General features: G+C 54.9%; 1 protein-coding gene across 4 annotated transcripts in view; it reads left to right on the forward strand.

Annotated features, from left to right (window-relative positions):
* Positions 1-22,310, forward strand: part of PREX1 (phosphatidylinositol-3,4,5-trisphosphate dependent Rac exchange factor 1) — a 193,616-nt gene that overhangs the window by 55,858 nt on the left and 115,448 nt on the right. For all 4 annotated transcript variants that reach the window (XM_077167406.1, XM_077167425.1, XM_077167416.1 and 1 more), the window contains exons 2-3: positions 12,828-12,899; positions 14,845-14,967. In XM_077167406.1, the coding sequence (XP_077023521.1) occupies positions 12,828-12,899; positions 14,845-14,967 (195 nt within the window). The remainder of the gene's footprint in view (positions 1-12,827; positions 12,900-14,844; positions 14,968-22,310) is intronic.

Below are 22,310 nucleotides of genomic sequence, written 5' to 3' on the forward strand. Positions count from 1 at the left end.
CCTTCCCTCTCCCCCCAACCCCTCATCCTGTCTCCACACAAAGCCAGACACTGCACTGAGCTGGGTCCTGGGAACAAAGGTACCTGCCCTTGAGGGGCTTGGGAGAGATGGTTTTAAGGAAGTGGCCCCGTCAAGAGGGTGAAGTGGGCAGGGAAGCTGCAATCACAAGAGTAGTCCACAGTGGACCTGGCAGAAGGCCAGCATCTGGACTCTGATGGCTCAGAGGTCAGATCCCTGCCCTGTCCATGTAGCTGTTATGCTCTGGGGTGCCCCTTCATTCACTAAGAACCTCTGTCTCTTCTATAAAATGGGGGTGAGGTGATGTGTGATGAGGCGGTGTGAGGGAAGCTGTGGGAGCAGCCACACTCCCTAAATTTAAGACCTGGACCTATCTGGGAAGCCAGGGCTGCCTTCCCTGGGACTGAGCAGGCCCTGGGAAAAATAAGCCAGGGGAAACCTCCTGCTGCCCTCCCCACCCCCAGCCCCTTCCCTGAGTGCCACTGTTTTTACATTCTCTCACTTTTGTACATTGTTTCCTGATCGTCCAAACACAATCCCTGGCCAGCAAGGTGGGGGGCAGGGCGACCCACCCGCTGATCCCAGGAACAATTGTTTGGGGAGGTGGAAAAAAAAGCTGGCCCGAGTAATAAACAAAACCTCTTGAAAGTCATTGTCTTCAGATGTCAAGTGTCAGCCCCGCAGAGAGGCGGCGGCATTCCTCCCGTCGGGGGGCAGGGCCCTGGAGTCCAGCCTCCCTGCATCCTGCCCTGCATCCCTGGGCGCCCGCGACTTGAGTTGCTTTGTCTGAAACATTTCTGCGGGAAATCCCAGCAAAGTGGGCCAGTTTCCAGCTCCTGGCCGTGGGCTTTTCCTCCCAGAGGGGCCCGGCCCTGGCTGACCCTGCGGCTGCACTGACCCTTCAGCCCCCCACGGACGCCCTCAGCAGCTTGGTGAGGGGGGGCAGTTGTCTGTTGCACGACTATATAGGACCACAATTCTTTCACACCATACAGGTCTCCTGCAGTGTGTTCCGTCACTGTTGGGGCGTCCACACAGCTGTGCTGCCGTCGCCACCACCCCACGTCAGAACCTTTTCATCACCCCCCAAAGACGCCCCCTCCTCATCAGCACCAGCTTCCATCTGATCCCCATTCCAGAGAGAAGGAACCCAAGGCATTAGGGGCAGCCCCGGGCCCACGGCCCACACGTGGCCACGCCAGGTGTGACCCCAGGACACTCGGCCCCAGAGCCCCTTGTCCTCACTGTGCTGTAAAGCCATGATTCCCTGCTGGGGGTGATTTTGACCCCCTGGGACATCTAGCAGTATCTGGAGACGGTTTTGAAGGTTACGCTTGGGGGAGGCACAGTGGCATCTGGGGTGGAGGTCAGAGACGCTGCGCAGGGCAGCCACACAGCCCAGTCACCGGCCCCGCATGCGGATCTGGTGTGGCCGGGAAACCCCCTCTGCGGATCCACTATGAGGAAGACGAGCAGAGGGTCTCAGGGTACCACACTACAGCTTAGACCATGGTTCAGGTGAGGGGACAAGAGTGAAGAGGGAGGATGTCAGTTGGGATGAGAGCTGAGCTTCAATCGTTGGGTCTGCCTGCGAGGTTCCCCACCTCGCCCCCCCACCCCCCACCCCATGCATTGCGTGGACTAGCGGTTTGTGCTGCTCTGGCTGGGTGGGGGACATCTAGACGAGCCTCGGCCTGGGCAAAGCAGTGGCTTCTGTGCCCAGCTGAGTGTGGCCCTGTGGGCATTTCAGACCCACCTGCCAGTTTTTTCAGAAGAAGCTGGGAATTGGGGTTTTTATGGGAAATCTGATATTCAAACCTAGCCCCGAATTTTCTCAAGTCCTTTGTGGGTCAAACCAAACATGCCTCGGACCTCCAGTTTTTAACCCGTGAGAGCAGGGAGAGGTGGTCAGTTCATGGGTGTCACCGCAGGGGTGTTGGGTGAGTTGGGGGGAGGTTAGCACAGGAGGCCCCTGCCCTGGGCGGGGGGGCAGCACGGGAAGGTGCATCCTTCCTCTCAGTGGGGCCCCCGCGCACGGGGCGTCCCCTGCCATTGCATCAGGCCTGTTGACTGCAGGTTGTAGCAACTTGGTTTTTGCTTCAACTTCCCCTGTGATGGGGACAGAGTGGGGCTGGCTGAGCCAGCACCTGCTTTCAGGGCCTGGAATCTGCTCTAGCTGGTTGATTAGTCTGTGAAACATAGTTGTTGAGGGGCTGCTCTGTCCTGGGCTCTGGGGACACACACTGGCCAAAATGATGAAAATCCCCGTCCTCCTGAAACAGGGGGCAGTAAACTGTCACGTGAGCACACAGAGGTCCACAGTGATGGTGCTGGGAAATAAAACAGAGCAGGAGGAGGGCAGGTGTTTCAATTAGGATGGCCCCAGGGCCTTTGCATGGGCTGTCCCCACGGCCTGGCTTCCCTCCCTCAGGCACCCCTAGGCCTGCCCCCTCACTGCACTCACTGTGTGTCTGTTCAGATGCCATCTCTTCAGAGACCCTTTCCCCAAACATGTCTGTGAAATGGCTCCCCAGCTCTCTCCTTCCATGCCCCTCATCCCCTGCTTCATTTTTCTTTATAGCCCTCGTCCGTACTGCCCCTTTATTTTAAAATCTACTTATAGTGTGTCCCCACTTCTACTCCCCGAGAGCAAGGATTCAGTCTGATTTGATCTCTGATGTGTCTTTGGCCCCTAACCAGTGCCTGGCACATAGTCTGTGTGCAGTGAGTCTTTGTCCAGTGAGTGGGCGAATGCAGGAATGAGTAAATGTGCCCCACCATGTCCTATGTCACTGGTGCCTGTGCTCTCTGGGCCATTTGGTGCCTGGCGCACAGTAGGGCCTTGCTCATATTTGGTGGCTGGATAGTACCTTTTTCCCCATTAGAACGTACTCATAAGCAACTTCCTTTTTATTTTTTGTAGCCCCGGTCATCTGTCCCGGCCCCATCCTGGTGCCACATCTTCCAGGAAGTCTTTGTAGTTTCAAAGTTTTTACCTGCGTCATCTTACTTAAAACCCCAACAGCTGTCCCCCCCCCCCACTTCAGATGAGGAAACAGACTCAGAGGTGTGGTGACTTTCTGTGGTCACGAGGTTGGCATCGGCAAGGTAGATGGCTCAGGGCAGAGGGGCAGCTGGTGGTGCGCGAATGGCTTTGTGTGATGTCAAGGCACACTACAGCTCATAAAGCCCTCATCGCACCGGGAGCCTTGGAGGCCAGCAGCCCGTAACAGAGCTGCTTTCAGGATGGAGAAAACCAGCAAAAGCAATATGTAAAAATCGCATAGGGTAAGTGTGCCCGTGCCAGCACACAGCAGGAGCTCTGCAAGCAGATTGATCCAGTTCTTTCGGAAACATGGTGGGCTCATGTGTGTGTCAGGGCGTGGCGTAGCCTGAGATAATGATAATAGGATTTATTGAGCCCTTCTAAGCCCCAGGCATCACTCAAGGTGCTGGTTACCGTGAGTTTCTGGAGTCCTCACTGTAATCGTATTTGGTAGGTACTTATTTTATCTCCCACTTTCCAGTGGAGGAAACAGAGGCACAGAGAGGTTAGGTAATTTACTGAAGGTCACACAGCTGGGATTTGAGCATGGCGACCTTAGCGCTTTGCCTGCGTTGTTTTATTTAAGCTTGTGATTTCAGCAGTGTCCTCATCCCGTTCAGGGTACAGATGAGCCAGAGAGAGGTGGGGTGGGGTCACTTGTCTTGGTCACCCTGAAGTAGATGGCAGAGGTGGGGTTGGGACTAGGCAAACTCTGCAGTGCTGAGCCCTGAGCTGCTCTCATCCGCTGCTTCCTTAGGAGATGCCCTGACCTGGAGCTCGAGGAGGGAGAGGCTCTAAGAGCAGGGGAGTCTTTGAAAGAGTTGGGAGGCCTGGGCGGAGATGATTCCTGGAATCATCTCCCAAATACACGACTTGCGCTCAAATCCTCCTCCCAGGGTCTGCCTCTGGGGGAGCCGCCACGGCAGACCTAGAATGTGCTTTCCTTATAGGTAGCCATAAACACAATACACTGACATGGGCTATGTTTGTAGATGTTTAAACTGAGAGTTATTAATTTTGGCAGCACAGTTTTCTTTTCTTATTTGGAGTCAACACTTACATTTTTTCAGGCCTCCAGTGTTTTCATAGGTCCGATGAATAGAGCCAGCGGGAAGGGGCCTGTTCTCAGCTGGTTTGGGACAAAAAGGAATTAAACACTCCTGTCCCGCTGGGGGGCATTTACTGAGTGCCTCTGGGAGCCTGGCTGGCCCCCTGGGCAGGGGTCTGCATACAGCAGGGTCACGGGTGATCCTCAGAGGGTGACTGGCCAGGTGCGGCTGTGTCCCGCAGACTTCCAGGCGAGGCAGCCCACATCCTGGCTTCCTCTTTCCTGCGCCGGGGAAACAGTCCGTGGGGTGGTGATGGATGAACGAGCCGATAATCCTTCACCCGTTTTCCTTGCGCTCCGGCTCTGTGCCAGGCCCTGGTCTGGGATCAGGGAGTAGACGCTGTGTGAGGAAAATAAGCCGCTGCCCTCCTGGAGCTGACGTTTTAGGAGGCGAGTGGACAGCAAACAGATATGCACAGGCGTGGAGAAAGAAGGATAAAGGTTAGAGAGTGGGGAGGTGGGGCAGGACAGGCTTCTGCTTTACATGGGGTGGCCAACGTGGCATTAAATTCAAGTGGAATTGAAATGAGGCGGCTCCCTGCAGTTATCTGCAAGTGTTCCGGGCAAAGGCCCTGAGGTGGGTCAGCGCCAGTGCCCATGGAATAGTGCAGAGGCCGCAGTTGTGGTTTATTTTTAGTGCTTAAATGGAAGGAATTAGCGTGTTAAGCACATACTGCCATGCAGTGCAGTGACACGGCGTGTGTGTGTGCATATGTGTGAGTCCTCATGTGTAAGGTGGGGCGTGATTCAGGGGGTTCACGGCGGTCAGAGGAATGCCGTCTTCCCACGTCCTCTTGGTGCACCTGCGACGGGTGTGTCATCACCCTTAGAGAGTTCATCCCAGGGCTGACCTCGGGTGTCTTTGGAAAGCCAGGCCTGGCACAGACCTCGTGGAAGGAGGTGCTTCTGAGAACTGCCAGGAGGCAGGCTTTTCCTCCCATGGGCGGTGGGAAGGGGGTGAGTGGAAAGGGGGCTCCTGCACCGTCCCCCACGGGTGAGTGGAAAGGGGGCTCCTGCACCGTCCCTGGCCTGGAGGGGCTGGACCAGCCCAGGGGGACCAGGTGGGGTAGGCGCTGGCTGGGGTGCTGTGATCTCTAGAGGCAGCGGGGAGGAGGGTCGGGTTCCCCACAGGCTCCCCGCAGAAGGGGGCCCCTCACCTCGCCTGCCCGCCTGTCCCTGCTCATGGCCCCCCAGCGGGCACTGCCCTCTCCCTGCTCAGGCTCACACCCCTCAGGAGAGTGTAGCCTGGTCCCTGCGATGCCGGCAGAGTGAAAATCGAGGTGAGCAAGAGACAGCCTGGTATGTCAGTAAGCACCCCCCCCCGAAATTAAAAACCTACATTTCTGTTAAAAAAAAAATTTGATTTGAAATAGCACATTTACTGCAGAAGATTTGGAAAGAATGGAAATGAGGAAAGAAGATTGAAATGACCTGTAATTCCAATTTGCTAGTTCAGATTAGGTGTGGTGGTTAGTGATAAAACTCACGTAACAGTGCCTTAGGTGAGGTGGGAGTTTGTTTCTTCCTTCCACTGTGGCTCCCCTGTTATTAGGGACATTAGCTCCTGTACTGTTGCCTCATCTTTCTCAACACATCTTTCTACCTCATGGAAAAAGGTGGCTGCTTGAGCTCCAGGCATCACATTTGCCTCCAGCTAGCATGAAGGAGGAATAGCAGAAGAGAATTCCAATATCCTCTTCTTACTCACGCTACTTCCATGTAAGGGTGTCTGGGAAACAATCCCTATTTCAAAATCTGGACCTCTACTTTGAAGGGAAGAGGGGAGAACTGATTCCGGGGAAGGCTGGTGATGTTGGTCATGACCCCTCGCCGGTGAGAAGGTCTCCTTTTAACATGTTGTGGTATTTCCTCCCACATTTCTTTTTTGTTCTGTGCTTTTGTAGAGATAATCTATCAAAAATGAGATACTTTCCATACTCTTTTGTACCTTGATTTCTTTTCCTTGTCAAAGATATGTCAACAGCTTTTTCCCATATAATTAAATGGACTTCTGCAAAGCCACTTTTTAAAAAAATATTTTTTTATTGAGAAATAACACACATACAGTCCAATCATATTATACAGTCAATGGTTCATGGTATCATCACATAGTTGTGTATTCTTCACCGTGATCATTTTTAGAACATTTGCATCACCCCAAAAAAAGGAAATAAAAGGAAGAAGAAAGAACTCACATATCCCCTATGCTTTACATCTCCCTCTCATGGGCCCACAGTATTTCAATCTACCCAATTTTTACCCTTTTGTTTCCTATTATTTATTTTTTTATCATTATTATTATTTTTTAAAACTCATCTGTCCATACTCTGGATAAAAGGAGCATCAGCCACAGAGTTTTCACAATCACACGGTCACATTGTAAAAGCTATTTAGTTATACAGTCTTCTTCAAGAATCAAGGCTACTGGAACACAGCTCAACCGTTTCAGGTACTTCCTCCAGGCACTCCAATATGCCATAAACTAAAAAGGGATATCTGTATAATGCATAAGAATAACCTCTAGGATAACCTCTCAACTCTGTTTGGAATCTCTCAGCCACGGACACATTTTGTCTCATTTCTCTCTTCTCCTTTTTGGCCAAGAAGGTTTTCTCATTCTCATGATTCCAGGTCTCAGCTCATCCCTGGGATTTCTGTCCCGTGTTGCCAGGGGAATTTACACCCCTGGGAGTCATGTCCCATGTAGAGGGGGAGGGCAGTGAGCTGACCTGCCACATCAGCTTAAAGAGAGAGGCCACATTCGAGCAACAAAAGAGGCTCAGGCTCGCTGGAGTGACTCTTAGGCATAATTATCCCGTAGGCTTAACCTATTCTTTGCAAGAATAAGCTTCATAGGGGCGAAGGCCAAGGTCAAGGGCTCGGCCTTTTAAATGGATTGTTCCCCACTGCTCGTGAGCATATCAGGAATTCCCCAGATGGGGAAGCTGAATATTTTCTCCTTTCTCCTCAGTCTCCCAAGGCGACTTTGCAAATACTTTTTTATTCTCTTCCCTAATTACTCTGGGATGTATTGGGGCATCACACTAACCTGGACAAACCAACAGGATCTCATGCCCTCTTCAAGATTCCATGCAATTATGGTGTTCAAGTAAACTGACCGTACAAGTTAAATTAGATAATGTGCTACCCAAAATATAAGTTTTGCACCAAATTAACATCTCTCCATTTGGTCTTGCACAGAGGTTGAAGTTTGAAAATACAGGCCATCTCCTCCTTTACCCTGTGTTCTGATTTACCTTATTCCTATCCGAATCAGCTTCATTCATATCTCTAGTAGATGTCTGATCCCATTTTTAGTGCAAAGCCACTTTTAATGTGATAGTCCTTTGTTGAGATGGACAATAATTTAATTATAAATCAGATGCTTTGTACCACTACTTGTGAGATCTGTTTTTTTTTCCCCCGTAGGATAAATGCCCAGAGCTTGAAGTGAGGGAGCAGAGGGATTGGGCCTTCGAAGATGTATCTCTGTCTGAAGTCTGGCCATTAGGGTCTGCTTCGAGCAGGTGTGCAGGGCCCCCCTGGAGCCTGCGTCTCTGGGTGTGAATTCTGTTTCCACCATGTACCAGCTGTGGGACCTTGGGCACGTGACTTCACCTCTCTGTGCCTCGGCTTCCCCCTTTGCCACATGGGGCCGACAGTTCTCCTGCCTTGAGGTGTTGCTGTGTGGATGGAGTAAGTCACAGGAGATGACGCTCATGAGAGGACCTTGCCTGACATGGTCCGTCTGCTACCGTTATTATTGCTTCATCACTCCAAGTCCAGGGCCCCTGCTGTCTCGACTCTGCTTTCGTCACCCCTTTCCTGTGTCCTTCAGTGGGCTGGGGTGCCCCATCCCTCCTCCCCTGGCCCGCTCAGGTTTCGCCATATGTCTGGTGAGGTCACCGGCCCAGACAGGGATGTCCTAGGGGGCAGCCAGCCCGCCCCCTGCCTATCAGGTTGCTGAGACAGTCCCACGGGGCAGCTTCAAGGTCCTTCTATCTTTTTTTTCTTTAACCCCCAGGAATACATTTCTCCTTCTAAAGCCGCGGCCACAGGCTCCTGCACTGGCAGATGGAGATGCCGCACAGGGCAGCTGCTGCCTGTCGGAGGCTAATGCGGTGCTGTCGCCTGTCAGTTGGGACTCGCTGGCAGGCTGTGGACCCGCCGTGTGGCTTCGGGCTTCCCCTTAACTGCTCTGGCCTCAGTTCTCCCACCTGTACAATGGGCACAGGCATAATAGTCCCATCCTCCAGGGTAGTTTCAGGATTGATGCAGCTAGAGCAGCACCTGTGGTAATTAGGCCCCCCGGGTGTTAGCTGTTAAAGTAACAAGGATACTTAGACTATTATTGTAGCAGCTGCTCCCAGTTCTATGCCGGCTTACTCCCGAGCCCGCCTGAGCACCCATTCCTCAGTTTTTCTCCTCTCTCCCAGACCAGTCTTTCTCGAGCACCTTCTATGTGCCAGGCACTGAGGAGACAGCAGCGATGGGAGCTGCTGTGTTGGGAGCCATGCTGAGTGTCAGACGTGCAAATACGTGGACCGATCCCAAGTTAATGCCTGTTTCCATCTGCGGGTGTGTGTGTGTGTGTGTGTGTGTTGCCCCTTTCTGCAGGATGGAGGGGGAGGGCAGGCCTGGGGGGTTCCAGCACAAAGGGGGCCTGCGGCTGGGGCCTGTGAGGGCACGGTGGCTGTGGAGGAGTGGGCTCCCTCACCCTGGCCCGGGCAGTCTGTGCACCTGGAGTGTTCAGCAGTGATCAGGCTTCTGCTGCCAGATGCCAGCTGTTCCCTCCCCCAAGTCCTGGCCATCCAGTGTCCCCCAGGCCCAGCCCCATGGCCGATGGGGACAAAGCCGTGCCCTGGGCAGCACCTGGGCAGGACACCGGCCTGGCTCCAGGAGCCTAGCTTGGAGCTGAGCCTAAGCGCCAACCTGCTGATGACCTCAGGCCACCCACCCCCTTAGGCCCCTCAGTGGCGTTGGTGTGTGCTGTCCTGGCGGACCCTGCCCTGTGTCCGGGTCATACACCCCTGATCCATCAGGCTGTGTCGTCCTGCCAGTGCAGGGTTCTGAGGGCCACCGACCCAGAGCGCAGCCTCTAAGGCCCCCTTCCCCTGGCCGCAAACTGGAGTTGAGCAGCCCTGGGTTCAAATTCAGCCCTGTTGGCTCCTGGGCCTCAGTTTATCTCGTCTATCAAATGCCCCCACAGCACGTATCCTGACGGCGTCCTGTCGGGGAGGAGATGGACTGAGGATGGGATCAGGTCTCAGCCGATGCTGGTGGATGAGTGAGCAAGAGCACCGGCTGTTCTGGGCGTCAGGGCTGTGGGATCCTGCCCACTGCCTCGCAGGTGGGTGGGTACACACCTGGGAGAGCTGCTTGGCACAAGGTAGTCAAGTGGAACATGTCCCTGATCTATAGCCAACTGTTCTACACCTGAGGGGCCCAGGAGGCTCTCGCACACCTGAGCCCTAGGAGACCAGGGTACCACCTAGGGGAACATGCTCATCTGCACCCTGGGGGACTTGGTCACCACCTAGGGAATGCGCTCACCTGTACCCCGGGAGACCTGGGCAATGCGTTCACCTGTACCCTGGGAGACCTGGGCAATGCGTTCACCTGTACCCTGGGAGACCTGGGCACCACCTGGGGGAACGTGCTCACCTGCACCCGGGAGACCTGGGCACCACCTGGGGGAACGCGCTCACCTGCACCCGGGAGACCTGGGCACCACCTGGGGGAACGCGCTCACCTGCACCCGGGAGACCTGGGCACCACCTGGGGGAACGCGCTCACCTGCACCCGGGAGACCTGGGCACCACCTGGGGGAACGCGCTCACCTGCACCCGGGAGACCTGGGCACCACCTGGGGGAACGCGCTCACCTGCACCCGGGAGACCTGGGCACCACCTGGGGGAACGCGCTCACCTGCACCCGGGAGACCTGGGCACCTCCTGGGGGAACGCGCTCACCTGCACCCGGGAGACCTGGGCACCACCTGGGGGAACGCGCTCACCTGCACCCGGGAGACCTGGGCACCACCTGGGGGAACGCGCTCACCTGCACCCGGGAGACCTGGGCACCACCTGGGGGAACGCGCTCACCTGCACCCGGGAGACCTGGGCACCACCTGGGGGAACGCGCTCACCTGCACCCGGGAGACCTGGGCACCACCTGGGGGAACGCGCTCACCTGTACCCCGGGAGACCTAGGTCTGCCCCCGAAGGCCCTTGCCCCTCTGGGCCCCACTAGCTTTGTTTGTAGGTGGGCAGTTTGAAAGCACCTGAATGTCTTGGCGTGTGACTTGGCCACCTGTGCAAGGGGAATGGGCCGAGGCCGATGCGGGATATGGGACTGTGGCCAGGCTATGAGTACCGGGGGGCCCCCGTGCTCCGGGCGACTCAATCCTGCCCCCCTGCTCTGGGCACGATGTGCGCTCAGTGGCGTGGATAGCCACTTTCACCTGTGGACCCGCTGCTCAGACTCGCTGTGGGACAGCTCCAGCCTCGGGCCCTCACAGCCTGTACCTCCCCCAGACTTGATGCATTTCTCTCTGTAAAGGGTTTCCAGCAAACTTGGCATCATGTTAAGATTTACCAAAGCCTGGTGGTGATGAGTTTGTGGGCGCCATGTTAACCCTCTGTCCTTTTCTGAGTCTTTGCAGTATTTCATCATCGCTGTCATGGAAAGGCGGAGCACTGGCCAGGTGCGGGGCCGCTGGTCAGGCAGGAGGCAGGAGGGGGTGCCCCGGGCAGCCACAAGGCCTGGGACGGTTTCGGGTCCGTCACAGAGCCGCTCTGGCTGAGTGTCCAGAGTCTCCCAGCCTTGGGCAGGAGTTGGGCCTGGAGGGGGTGAGTGCAGCCCCCCTGCTTCTGCCCTTCACACCCTTTAGCTCTCTGCTGGCCTGCTGGGTGTTGGTGCCACCTGGAAAGGTCACTGGCGCCTTTGGCAGCCCGAAGCTGGGCGCAGGGCCCTGCCTGCCCGCTCCTTCTGGGTCGTGGCTGCCTGCCCTGCCCGCCTGTCTGCAGCTCCGCCGTGGGTGGCCTGAGCCTCCCATTGTCCTGGCACAATAGTGGTGACTACAGTTCGTGTGACGAAGCCAGGACAGGAAGTCTCCATTGAGGCCACCCGAGCGGCCTTTGTCCCCCTCCTGTCCGGGCGACTGCAGGCTCGAGTTCCTGGCAGCGTCCCAGACCCTGTTAGAACATCCTCTAGGAAGTCCTGTCCCATCCCCTCCACCCGTGGTCCTGTGTAACGTGAGGTCAGCCGGCTTCCCAGGCCCGAGTAGAGGCTCCTGCTGTGTGCCAGGCACAGAGCCAGCTGCGTGCCTTTTGCTCACTTCGGTGTTGAGCACTGACTATGTGCCAGCCCCTCTGGTCCCTGCTTTCATGGTGCTTCCATCCGCTTCAGCCTGTGACGTTCTGAGAGGGAGACCCAGCATGATGGTGGGCCCTGTATTTTGGAAAAGTAAACTAAGACTCAGAGAGGCTAATGCATTCCCCTGAGGTAACAGAGCAGGAAGGGGGATGATCTGTGGTTTAAACCCAAACCCACGCATTCTGAACCTGGCCTCTGTTGTCGGACCGAGGTTTAGGTCTGCTGGCCCTCTGCCCCATGGCCCTGGCCTTTCCCTCCGCAGAGTGTCTAGATGACTGAATCACCATTTTTTTTCATCCATCAAATGGGCTCACGATGCCAGAGGGGAAGATGCCAAGGACATAAAGACAAGGAGGGCCTCTCCGAGGAGGTGACGCTGGGCTAAGGCCTCACGGCTGGGAAGGAGCTGGTCCAGGTCTGGGGCATAGCAGGGAGAGTCCTGAGTTTGGGCACAGAATGTGCAAGGGGCCTGGGGTAGGAGTTTTTCTTGGCAGGTGGAAACAGTGGAGAGAAGGAGGGCGTGAGCGGCAGTTACTGTGGTGGGGGCGTGGCGAGCTGGGGCAAGTCATGGGGGTCTGGTGGGCTGTGGGAGGATTCGGATTATTTTTCAAGTGTAGTGAAAAGCCACGGAGCATTTAAACGGTGGAATGACATGACCTGCTTCCCGTGTTTAAAAGGCTTCCTGTAGCTGTGTGTGGGAAGTGGATTTCTGAGGGGCAGGGGCGCTGGGCGGGGGGTGCTATGTGTGTCCAGGTAGGAAATGATGGGGGCTGGACTGGGGGCAGCTGTGGTGCGGGGAGAAGCAGCTGGAGCCCTAATGCTTGTTAAAGGTACAGCTGTTGGGCGCTGATGGGTTGTAAATGGAGGGTGAGAATTGCCGAGGCTGCCCCAGGCACTTGGCCCAAGGAGCTGGCCAGAGGTTTGGAGGACGAGCTGGAGTTGGGGCTGGGAGAGTCAAGTGTGAGATGTCAGCTCAGCGGCTAGAGTCGCACATGGATTTCAGGGGAGAAGTCCAGGCACAGCCAGTAAGTTTGGGAGCCGAGAACATCAAGGCAGAGTTTACCGGGGGGGGGGGTGGGTGGGGGGGGGGGGGGGGGGGGGCCCGCGGGCATGAGGCTGTTTCTGGTTGCATATGCTGTGTATGTTTGAGTCTGGAGCACACCGCTGCAGTCTCCCCGGGTCCTTGCCTGCACCCCGGGACTGTGGCAGCTCGGGCGCCCTTCGGCCCCGTGGGCCTGCGGGGTCAGGTGTGGACTCACCTCCTGCCCTTTCTTGCAGGCGTTCCTGCACCGCATCCGGCAGAACGCGGCCGACTCGGCGGAGAAGGGCATCACAGAGGAGAACGTGAAGGTGCGGGGGCGGGCGGGGTCCCCAGGCCCCTCTCCGGGCCCCCTGCTTCCGGGATGCGGATGGGGGGCTGGCCCCGCCCTCACCCAGCCAGCCCCCCGCTGCCCCCGGGGACCCCAGGGCTTCTGCCTGGCCCCGTGGGGGGGCCCTGTGGTCCTTGGTTCTGGGTGCTGCGGGCCGCAGGCCGGGCCAGGTGGGTGCCGGCCTCCCGAGCACACAGGGCAGTGGCGTCACGGAAGCCACTGCCTGCCACGTGTCCCTCCCTTGGGACAGAGGCCCTGCGAGCTGACCAGTTTAGGCCCAGTTTGTTGGGCTTAGCAAGAAAATTGAGGCTTAGCAATGTGAAGACCTGCGCAGGGTCACCGCTGACAGGTCCTGGGAGTGCTGGGCTGGACTCTTCATGCGGACTCGTTCACCCATTCTCCCACTGCAAACTTAGCACCAGATGCCTATTTTTTACTTCTTTCTGTTATAATTAAAAAAATTGTTTATTACAATTTTTAAAATGGAGCACTAACTGCTTATTTTTTGCTTCTATTTATTACCATAAAAAATCTGTTCATTACAGTTTTTACAAACCGTTTTTCTATTGAAGTGTAGCTCACCGACAGCACAGTGCACAGACCCTGATGCCGTGTTTTCACACGTGAAAAAAATAAAAAGGAAAAGGTATAAAGAATTTATGCAGCTCAAAATGTCCTCAAGTGCAAAGAAAATCTTCCCGAGGTCTCCTCCCCAGTGATACGTTACCTGGCTTGTGCCATCGTCCGGGCACTGCTGCTGCCAGCTCAGAGAGGCGTGGCCTCTTTTTTCTCTTCTAGAAATGGACCCAAACTGGCCCTGCTGTCTAGAACCTTGACTTCCCCCCACCACTGCCCTCCCATTTAACAGAGCATGTCAGTGAGCATCCAGCATTTCAGGCCAGTGTACGCAGCTCTCCAGAGTCTCTTTAAAGCCAGCGCGTATTTCAGTGTATGAGCTGTACGTAACTGTACCCTAACTCACCTGCCTCCCGCTGATGCCTGTGTGACTTGTTAGCAGTCCTGTGCTACTTCCTGTAGGGCTGCAGTATCTTCCTTTGCGGATCAGACCATGTGTATCCAAAAATATGTTCAGACATTGCCCCATATCCACCGGGGGGCAAAATTAAAGTTGCCCCTGGATGGAGAGCGCCCATGTCAAGGTTAAATTTACAGGAAGTGCTGGGTCACATTGTATATGCATTTTCAGCGTTATAGATGAATATGAGGAAACCTCATACATTACCTGTGAGAGTGTAAGCAGTGTATTTGGAACGTCCTTCCTTTCCATGCTCTCTTCTACACCATCTTTTTTTTTTTTTACATGGGCAGGCACCAGGAAACGAACCCAGGTCCTCTGGCATGGCAGGCAAGCATTCTTGCCTGCTGAGCCACCATGAATGCCCTACACCGTCATTTTAATGGGTGCACTTGGAAGTACACCCATCTTTTTATAAATCATTCCCCACTGGTTGGATGTAAATTTTTGTCCCATTATGATGAATGTTTTTTTTTTTTTTTGCATGGGTAGGCACCGGAAAATGGTGATGAATATTTTAATAAATAATTCTTTACATAGTGTGCAGCTCATTTTGGCTGTTTACTGGGCTGAGTGACCTTGGAAGGTCAGCTATTTTCTCCAAGCCTCAGTTTCTTCATCTATGAATTGGGGATAACAGTAGTTTCTACCTCTCGGCGTTCTAGTGAGGACGGGTACCATAAACACGTCTGGTTCTTAGTACGGGAGGACGGACTCGTCCTGTCTGGGGGGTGGTGACGATCTCATGTTGACTTTGTCTTTTTATTGGGGTCAGTCGCTCTGGGGGTGGGGAGGCCCAGCCCACCGCTGCACCCTTGGGTGCTTCTCACCCGGCTCTGCTCTGTCTGATCCCCACTGATGCTCTCCTCGGGCCCCCTTTTCTTTGCAGATCCTGTTCTCTAACATTGAAGACATTCTGGAAGTCCATAAGGATTTCTTGGCCGCCTTGGAGTATTGTTTACATCCAGAGCCTCAGTCTCAGCATGAACTGGGGAATGTTTTCCTAAAATTTGTGAGTAAAATGCCCAAGCCCTGGGACCCATCAGGTTTTGGGATATGGGCATCTCCCAGGGTGCCCTCCCCGCTGCCCTGCCTGCCCTCGCCTGCTTTCCCTACAGGCCTTTGTGGGGGACATAGAGCTCACAGCAGGCAGGGGCCTGTACCCCGCCCCCCAGAACCACGGAGGCAAGTCAGGTGTCCCCCTCCCCACTGTCATGTATGGTGTGGCCGCTTTTCCTCAGGGCCCCTTCTGACTGACCGCTGACTGAGGTTCCCGTGACCTCCTGGCCTGCAGAGCCCCTGGGCCTCAGGGCTCTGAGTGACCACAGGGGCAGCCAATGGCCGAGAGGATGGACTCGGGGACATACCTGGGTTTGAGGCCTGGCTTGGGCCACCAACCCACCAGCCGTTGGGGTTCTTTGTCCGTGGGGGTCCAGAGGTCAGAGAGACTGAGAGCTGCTCCTGCTGTTGGAGTCCTCACTTGCTCTGAGTTATGGGGTGGGAGTGGGGTGGGGGGACCAGAGGAAGGAGGGTGGGGCCAGCCTAGCCCACCCCAGCCATCCCATCTCTGTCTGTGCTGCCTGGGACCCTCCTCACAGGGAGAAAAGTCCAAGCTAAGCTCACAGACTTGAGGCCAGGGAAAACCTCCTTTGCCTCCCTGACCCTCAGTTTCCTCCTCTGACCAGCTGAGAAGTGCAGATAACCAGGTTCACCTGTGCAGGTTGAGGGACAAACTCAAAGACGTACTTAGCGTCCATCAGCGGCTCTCACCTGGGGGGTTTTGGGCCCCTTAAGGTCTCTTGGCAAGGTCTGGAGACATCTTTGATTGTCATCCTGGGGGTGGGGGAGGGCTGCTGACACCCTGCAGTGCAACGACAACACCAACGGCAGAGTAAGCTGGACCCACGCGGGCCCTGGGGTGTGGTGGGCCCTCGTGGCTGTGGGCTCGTACTTCACTTGTCACCGTCATCGTCACCATTCACTGCCTTCTCCAGGGGAGCGGATCTTCTTCTTCTTTTTTTTAATGTTTTATTGTAAAGTATAACATATATACAAAGCAAAGAAAGAAAAAAGCAGTAGTTTTTAAAGTACTCTTCAACAGGTAGTTATAGGACATTTCCCAGAGTTTGTCATGGGCCACCATACCATCCTCTCAGATTTTTCCTTCTAGCTGCTCCAGAATATAGGAGGCTAGAGGAAATAAGTATTTTTTTATTATCATAATCGACTTTTCTTTTTTGTGAAAAATAACATATATACAAAAAAGCAATTAATTTCAAAGCACAGCACCACAATTAGTTGTAGAACATATTTCAGAGATTGACATGGGTTATGATTCCACAGTTTTAGGTTTTTGCTTCTAGTGGTTCAGCATTCATATTCGTTTAATAAATCCTATCTTCTCTGTATAACTCCACCATCACCTTTGATCTTTCTATCCCCCTCTTTAGGGGTATTTGGGCTGCGTCCATTCTAACGTTTTCATGTTGGCAGGGTCTGTCAGTAATATGGAGCAGAGAGATGGAACTATCTGATGTTCTGGAGAGGCTGGGCCCTCTGGGTTTCAGGACTTATCTGGTCCAGGGACCCATCTGGAGGTTGTAGGTTTTTGGAAAATTTCTAGTCCCCTTTTTGGTCAGGAAGGCTTTCTTAGTCCCACGATGCCAGGACCAGGCTCATCCCTGGGAGTCATGTGCCATGTAGGGGAAGGTATGAGTTTATTTGCAGAGCTTGGCTTAGAGAGAGAGGCCACATGTGAGCAACAAAGGAGGTTTGCTGGGGTGACTCCGAAGCATAATTATAAGTAGGCTTAGCTTTACCATTGTAAAAATAAGTTCCATAAGGGCAAGATCGAGGGCTTGGCTATTAAATTGCAAATCTGTAATGCTTGAGAGAATATCAGGAATTCCCCAGGTGGGAAAGTTTAATAGTTCCACATTTTTCCTGCAGTCCCTCAAGGGACTTTGCAAATGCGTTATTTTCTGCCCAAGAGACTCTGGATGTACCAGGCATTACAGTGACCTCTACAGAATACTAAGCCCTCATCTCCCATTCTAGGGTCCATCCAATTATGTTGTTTAAATACTGACCAGACATGTTAGATAGTGTGCTACAGAACATTTAAGTTTTGGTCAAAATAAACATCTCTTCCTTTGGTCTCCCACAGAAGTTGAAATTTTAAACTACAGACAGTGTCATCCTTTACCCTGTATTTTGATTTACCTGAGTCCTAACTGGTCAGCATCATTCAGGTCTCTAGTTGAAGTCTCAGCAGGTGGTTTTAACTCATCTGGGTCTCAGTATCCTCACCTGTAAAGTGGGTATAAAACTAGGTCTACTTCATGACCTTGGGAGGATTTGGCAAGATTAATGCAAGGGAGTGCTCAGGACAGCTCTTGGACACAGTAGGTGCTCACTAAATGCTGGGCGTGACCTTTCCTAGTCAGGTGGTCAACTTTTCTCCGCGTTTTAAATAGGTCAATAGCAGGATGGGGTGCTGGTGAGATGGGCATCAGTGGAGGGCATGAGCAGAGGAGAGATGCCATCTGTTTAGGGTCAGAGGGTCCCTTTGGCTGTGCAGGGCAGGAGGGGACACAGGAGACCTGCTGAGAGGTCACTAAACTAAGTCCAGATGTGGGGTGATGAGAAAGGGCAAGTGACAGGGAAGTGAAAAGCCTGGGAGGGACAGTCTTCCCTTCAGGTTCAGCTCTAGTTTCTCAGGAGCTTGATGGCCCGGGCTGAAATCCCTGCTCTGCCACTGGCCAGCTGGGTGACCTTGGGCAAGCACCTTCACCTCTTGGGGTCTTGGTCTCCTCCTCTGTAGAATGGGGTAAAGGAAGCACCTGCTGCCTGGGGCTGTCACGAGGGGAAAATGAGGTACTGTGAGTGGAGCCCTAAGAGCCGGGTCGGGCACCAAGCTGTATGATGCCAGCTGTGGGCATTGTTCCAGACGGGGCATCAGGGAGGGCTGTCTGGAGGAAGTGGCATGGCGCTGGCCACAGAGGAGCCAGAGTGGGGTAGTCCGTTCCTTAGCCCAGGCAGGGAACATGGGCTTGCCGAGAACCTCAGGCCCCCCGGTTCCCTGGCTTCTTTCCCTGAACCCTGGAAGCAGTTCTAGCTGCTGGGACTCACTGAGGGCCCCCTGCTTGGGCTTTTCTAGCCTGTCTTTTCCAGGGGATCTTCAGCTCGGAGATGCTGAGGGGAGGGCCGAAGGGGGTAGAGCGAGTGCTTGGCTCCCAGGAGCGGCCGCTGTTCCGTGTCTTCTCCTGTGCTGCCCGGGGCTGCCTCCTGGGGCCTCGTACCATCGGGCGCTGAGGCCCAGGGCAGTGCTCACCAGCAGAATGCACTGACGGGATGGTCAGGACTTGAGGGGAGATAGTTTTGGTCAGGGGGCCTTCCGGGCACCCCCAGAACCTGCCACACACCCCGCGGGCCATAACCTCGAGCATTTTAGGCCTAGGCTGCCCGACTTTGCACCTGGCTGGCTGCTCCCCAGCTCTAGGGCCCTGTGGCGTGACTGTACCTGTCTCTGCCTCTGTAGGGTAGGATACAAAGCCCACCTTCCTCCGTGACTGTGCCTGGCAGATAGTAAGTGCTCAGTGTGCTGTGTGCCAGGAGACGGTGCTTGTTTAGTCGTGTGACCCTGCGTTTCCTGGGGCTCCTTGGCACGTGTGCAGGTCAGCCGTGAAGGGTCACTGGGCCACAGTCCCGGCTCTTGGCAGTTGCCTGCGATGACCTGAACCCAGAAGCAGCCGAGAGACTGTCAATAGGCTTTGGTGGAAGTGGGGTGCAGTGTAGGTGGGTTCGCCTCTAGGTTGCCGGGGAGACCCCCTGAAAATGTAAACCTGGCCACTGCACCCCTCTCCTGATGCTCTGCAGAGGCTCTGGCCTTGCTGGAATAGTGTCCCCTGCCTGCCAGGCCCTGCCGAGAACCTCCCTCCCTCCCACATAGCCATGCTGCCTCTTGGCTGTTCTGGAACATTCTGAGCCCACTCCTGCCGTGGACCTTTGACCATGCATTTCATGACCATGCATTTCAAACAATCCACCTGGATCGTTTCCTCAGGCATGCCTGTGACCCGTCCCCTCTCTGCCTCAGAGTCTTTGGAACTGTGCCCCTCCCCTGAATTCTCTTGTGCTTACCCTGTTTACAGCTGTAGTGCCTCCTGCCTTCCACGCCACCCCCTCCTGCCTTCCTAGTCTCAGCAGCTCTCATCGCCACCATTTGTGAATTGCATATTTTGCTTCTCCTTTTGCGTATTGCCCGTCTCCCATGGATGTCAGCATCAAGGGCATGGACTTACTCACATTCCTGCCTCTTTGCCTGCAGCAGAGCTCACCTGCCCACGCAGCAGGTGAGAAAACCGAGGAAAAGGTGAAAGGTGAGCCCAGGTCCTGGCAGTGTAAGTGGCAGAGCTGGGATTTGAAACCCTCTAAGGATTAAGCCAGTTATTAGGGGTTATTAATTCACTAAATTTGTAATTTTTGCCAAAACAGAATTGAAAAAAAAAAAAGATTCTCGAAAAAAAAATCACTGGTGATTCTGTACACTAATGATGAACAATCTGAAAAGGAAATCAATAAAACAATTCCATTTACAGTAAGAAGTAAAAGAATAAAAGTACTAGGAATAAATTTAACCAAGGATATAGTGACCTTATATGTGGAAAACTATAGAAGTGAAATAAATTAAAGAAGATCTACATAAATGGGAAGATATCTAAAAAAAATGGATTCTCGTAAAAAAACCGAAATAAACTTATTTTAAAAGAAAACTTTGTAATATCACTGGAAATGGAAAATTAGTGTCAATGGCTGCGAAGAGAAGGAAACTGTACAAGTAAGTGCTGTAGAAACCAAACAGTGTTACCGAACCCTGCCGGGCACTCTGCCCAGCTGATACTCTGAGATGAGGCCCTGGGATGGTGGTGGGGAAAGGTGGGCCGTAAGTGCTGTGATGCCGGTGGGGTGCACCTGGCTGGCTTCCCTTGCGGTAATTGGGACAACTGAGAAAGGAGCTGCTTTCCCGGGGGCCAGAGGTGGTGACTGCCTGTTCGTCCTTGTCGTGCCCCTGCGCTGTGCTCCTGGGCTGTGTTGGGTGACTGCCTAAGGTTTTGGGGTATCCTGTGGCGGGGTGGGTGGTAGTCGTGGGCTCTGGGTGATGGGCCTGCGGGGAGGTTTTGGAAGCAGCTGAGAGGTTGCAAGGTCGCCACCCAGGTCTCAGTTGGGCCCACGCGTGGCCCCTGTAGGGCACCCCAAATTGCACTGTGGGGTGCATGCTGGCGCGGCTGGGGCCAGGCGAGCCACGGGGAGCCTAGGGACGTGGGGGGCCAGGCCCCTGCGGGGTCGTGGAGCAGTGGATTGTATTCTGAGTCATGGGAAACTGGGGGGGTTTCGGCAGGGGAGTGGCGTGGCTGATTCATGCATCACCCTCCCCGGCGCCTGGGGGGCAGTGGGTGAGGAAGCCCCCCTCAGCAGCAGCCGGGCTTCCATGCTCCCCACCTGCTGCCTCCAGCCCTTGGCAGCCTCTCTGGGGCCCGCTTGCCCTCATCCCCTTTGCCTGGGGGGACACCTTGGGGAATGGACGGCAGCTGCCCCCTCTGACCATCCTCCACCCCTTGGGGGCCCAGGTGCCCCCTCCACTGTCTCCACTGGCAACTGTCCCCTCTCCTGTTGCGTCTCCTCCCTCACACCCCAATCCCACAGTGCACGTCCCCCCACACCATATCTGTGTGGGCAACTGTTTGTTTCCTGGTAAAACGGTCAGAGCCCCACACGGGCCCCCACAGGGGGTGGGACTCTTGGGACTGGGGAGGGAGACGCAGCGGGGGTCAGGCTCAGTGAGAGGATGTGGGGAGATGGAGCTGTGCCTGGTGCTGAAGAAGGGGTGCTGCCACTTGCTGAGCTGCCAGCCTCAGCCCCCTGCCCTTCCCATGGGCTGCAGGAAAGGGTGACATTGCAGATTGTGCCGGAGAAGGGCTCTGGAAAGGAGCAGTGGCAAATCTGTGCTGACCTTGTCATTGAACTCACCTCTCCCCGCAGCAGGCAGACATGACTCATCCGTTGCAGCGTTGTCCCCCAGCTCCCGGTGGTACTCCATCCTCGTCCAAGCCCCAGCCGGCATGCCCAGCCATTGGGGTGGGCATGTGAGAACAGACAGGTCCTATTCCAGCTCCTTCAGGGTTCAGATGGAGGGGAGGCCCTTTCACTTCACCAGGCTTGGATCCATTTCCTCAATTTCATCCTCCTTTCAGAGTCACACTGTGAGTGACAGAAAAACCAACTCAAACAGGACTGTACCAGGTCATGGATGAAATGTGTAGCGTGTGGGGTGGCTTCAGGCACGGCTGGATCCAGGCCCCCACATGCTGTTGTCAGGACTTGGTCTTTAGCTCTGGACTTGGCTTTCGTCTGTGTTGGCTTCATTGTTGGGTTTGGGGCGATGGGCGGGTATGCGTGCCTCACATGGTGGCAGGAATGGCTCTCGCAGCTCCAGACCGATGCCCTGCCCTCTTAGCAGGGGCAGCCCAAAGACAGCCTCTCTGCCCGTAAGTCCAGTGTCCTGAGGCCTCCTGGTGCCTTGGCCTGGGTCACAGGGCTGCAGTCACCAGGACAGGGAGCCTTTGGTGGCTGGGGGTGAGGGGTCAGGCCAGGGGACTGTTCCTGGGGGAAACCCTGGGTCCCATGACCAGAGGGGGAAAGGGGTGCTGGGTGAGTCCGACAGGGAGTCAGATTGAGTTCAGGAGCAGTGGCGGCCGTGGAGGTGCTTGGTGCTGGCTGAGGTCCCCCAGCCCCCCAGTTCCTGCCCTTGCTCTCCTGCCCTGGTTCATTGGAGCCATCACGTCTCTGCCAGGGGTGCTGTCATCCCTGGTATATGGTCGTCAGCGTAACAGAGGCCAGCGCTGCCCCCTGGGGAGGTGGACAGTGGGTCAGCAGAGTAAGGCCCTCATGGCAGAGGCCTGCCAGCCCCCACCCTGTCTGGGGCCTTCCCCTGGGCACCCTTCCAGACCCCCCTGTTCTAGTTTGCTAGCTGCCGGAATGCAACACATCAGTGATGGATTGGCTTTTAATAAAAGGGGATTTATTTCGTTAGTTCTGCAAAGGAAAGGCAGCTAACTTTCAACTGAGGTTCTTTCTTACGTGGGAAGGCACAGGATGGTCTCTGCTGGCCTTTTCTCCAGACCTCTGGGTTCCAATAACTTTCCCCGGGGTGATTTCTTTCTGCATCTCCAGAGACCTGGGCTGAGCTGCGAGTACTGAGATGAGGTATGCTGAGCTGCTTGGGCTGTGCTATGTTGAGTCTCTCATTTAAGCACCAGCCAATGAAATCAAACATCATTCATGGCAGCAGGCACG

This window comes from Tamandua tetradactyla, chromosome 1 (assembly GCF_023851605.1).
Source record: "Tamandua tetradactyla isolate mTamTet1 chromosome 1, mTamTet1.pri, whole genome shotgun sequence".
NCBI classification, from domain to species: domain Eukaryota; kingdom Metazoa; phylum Chordata; class Mammalia; order Pilosa; family Myrmecophagidae; genus Tamandua; species Tamandua tetradactyla.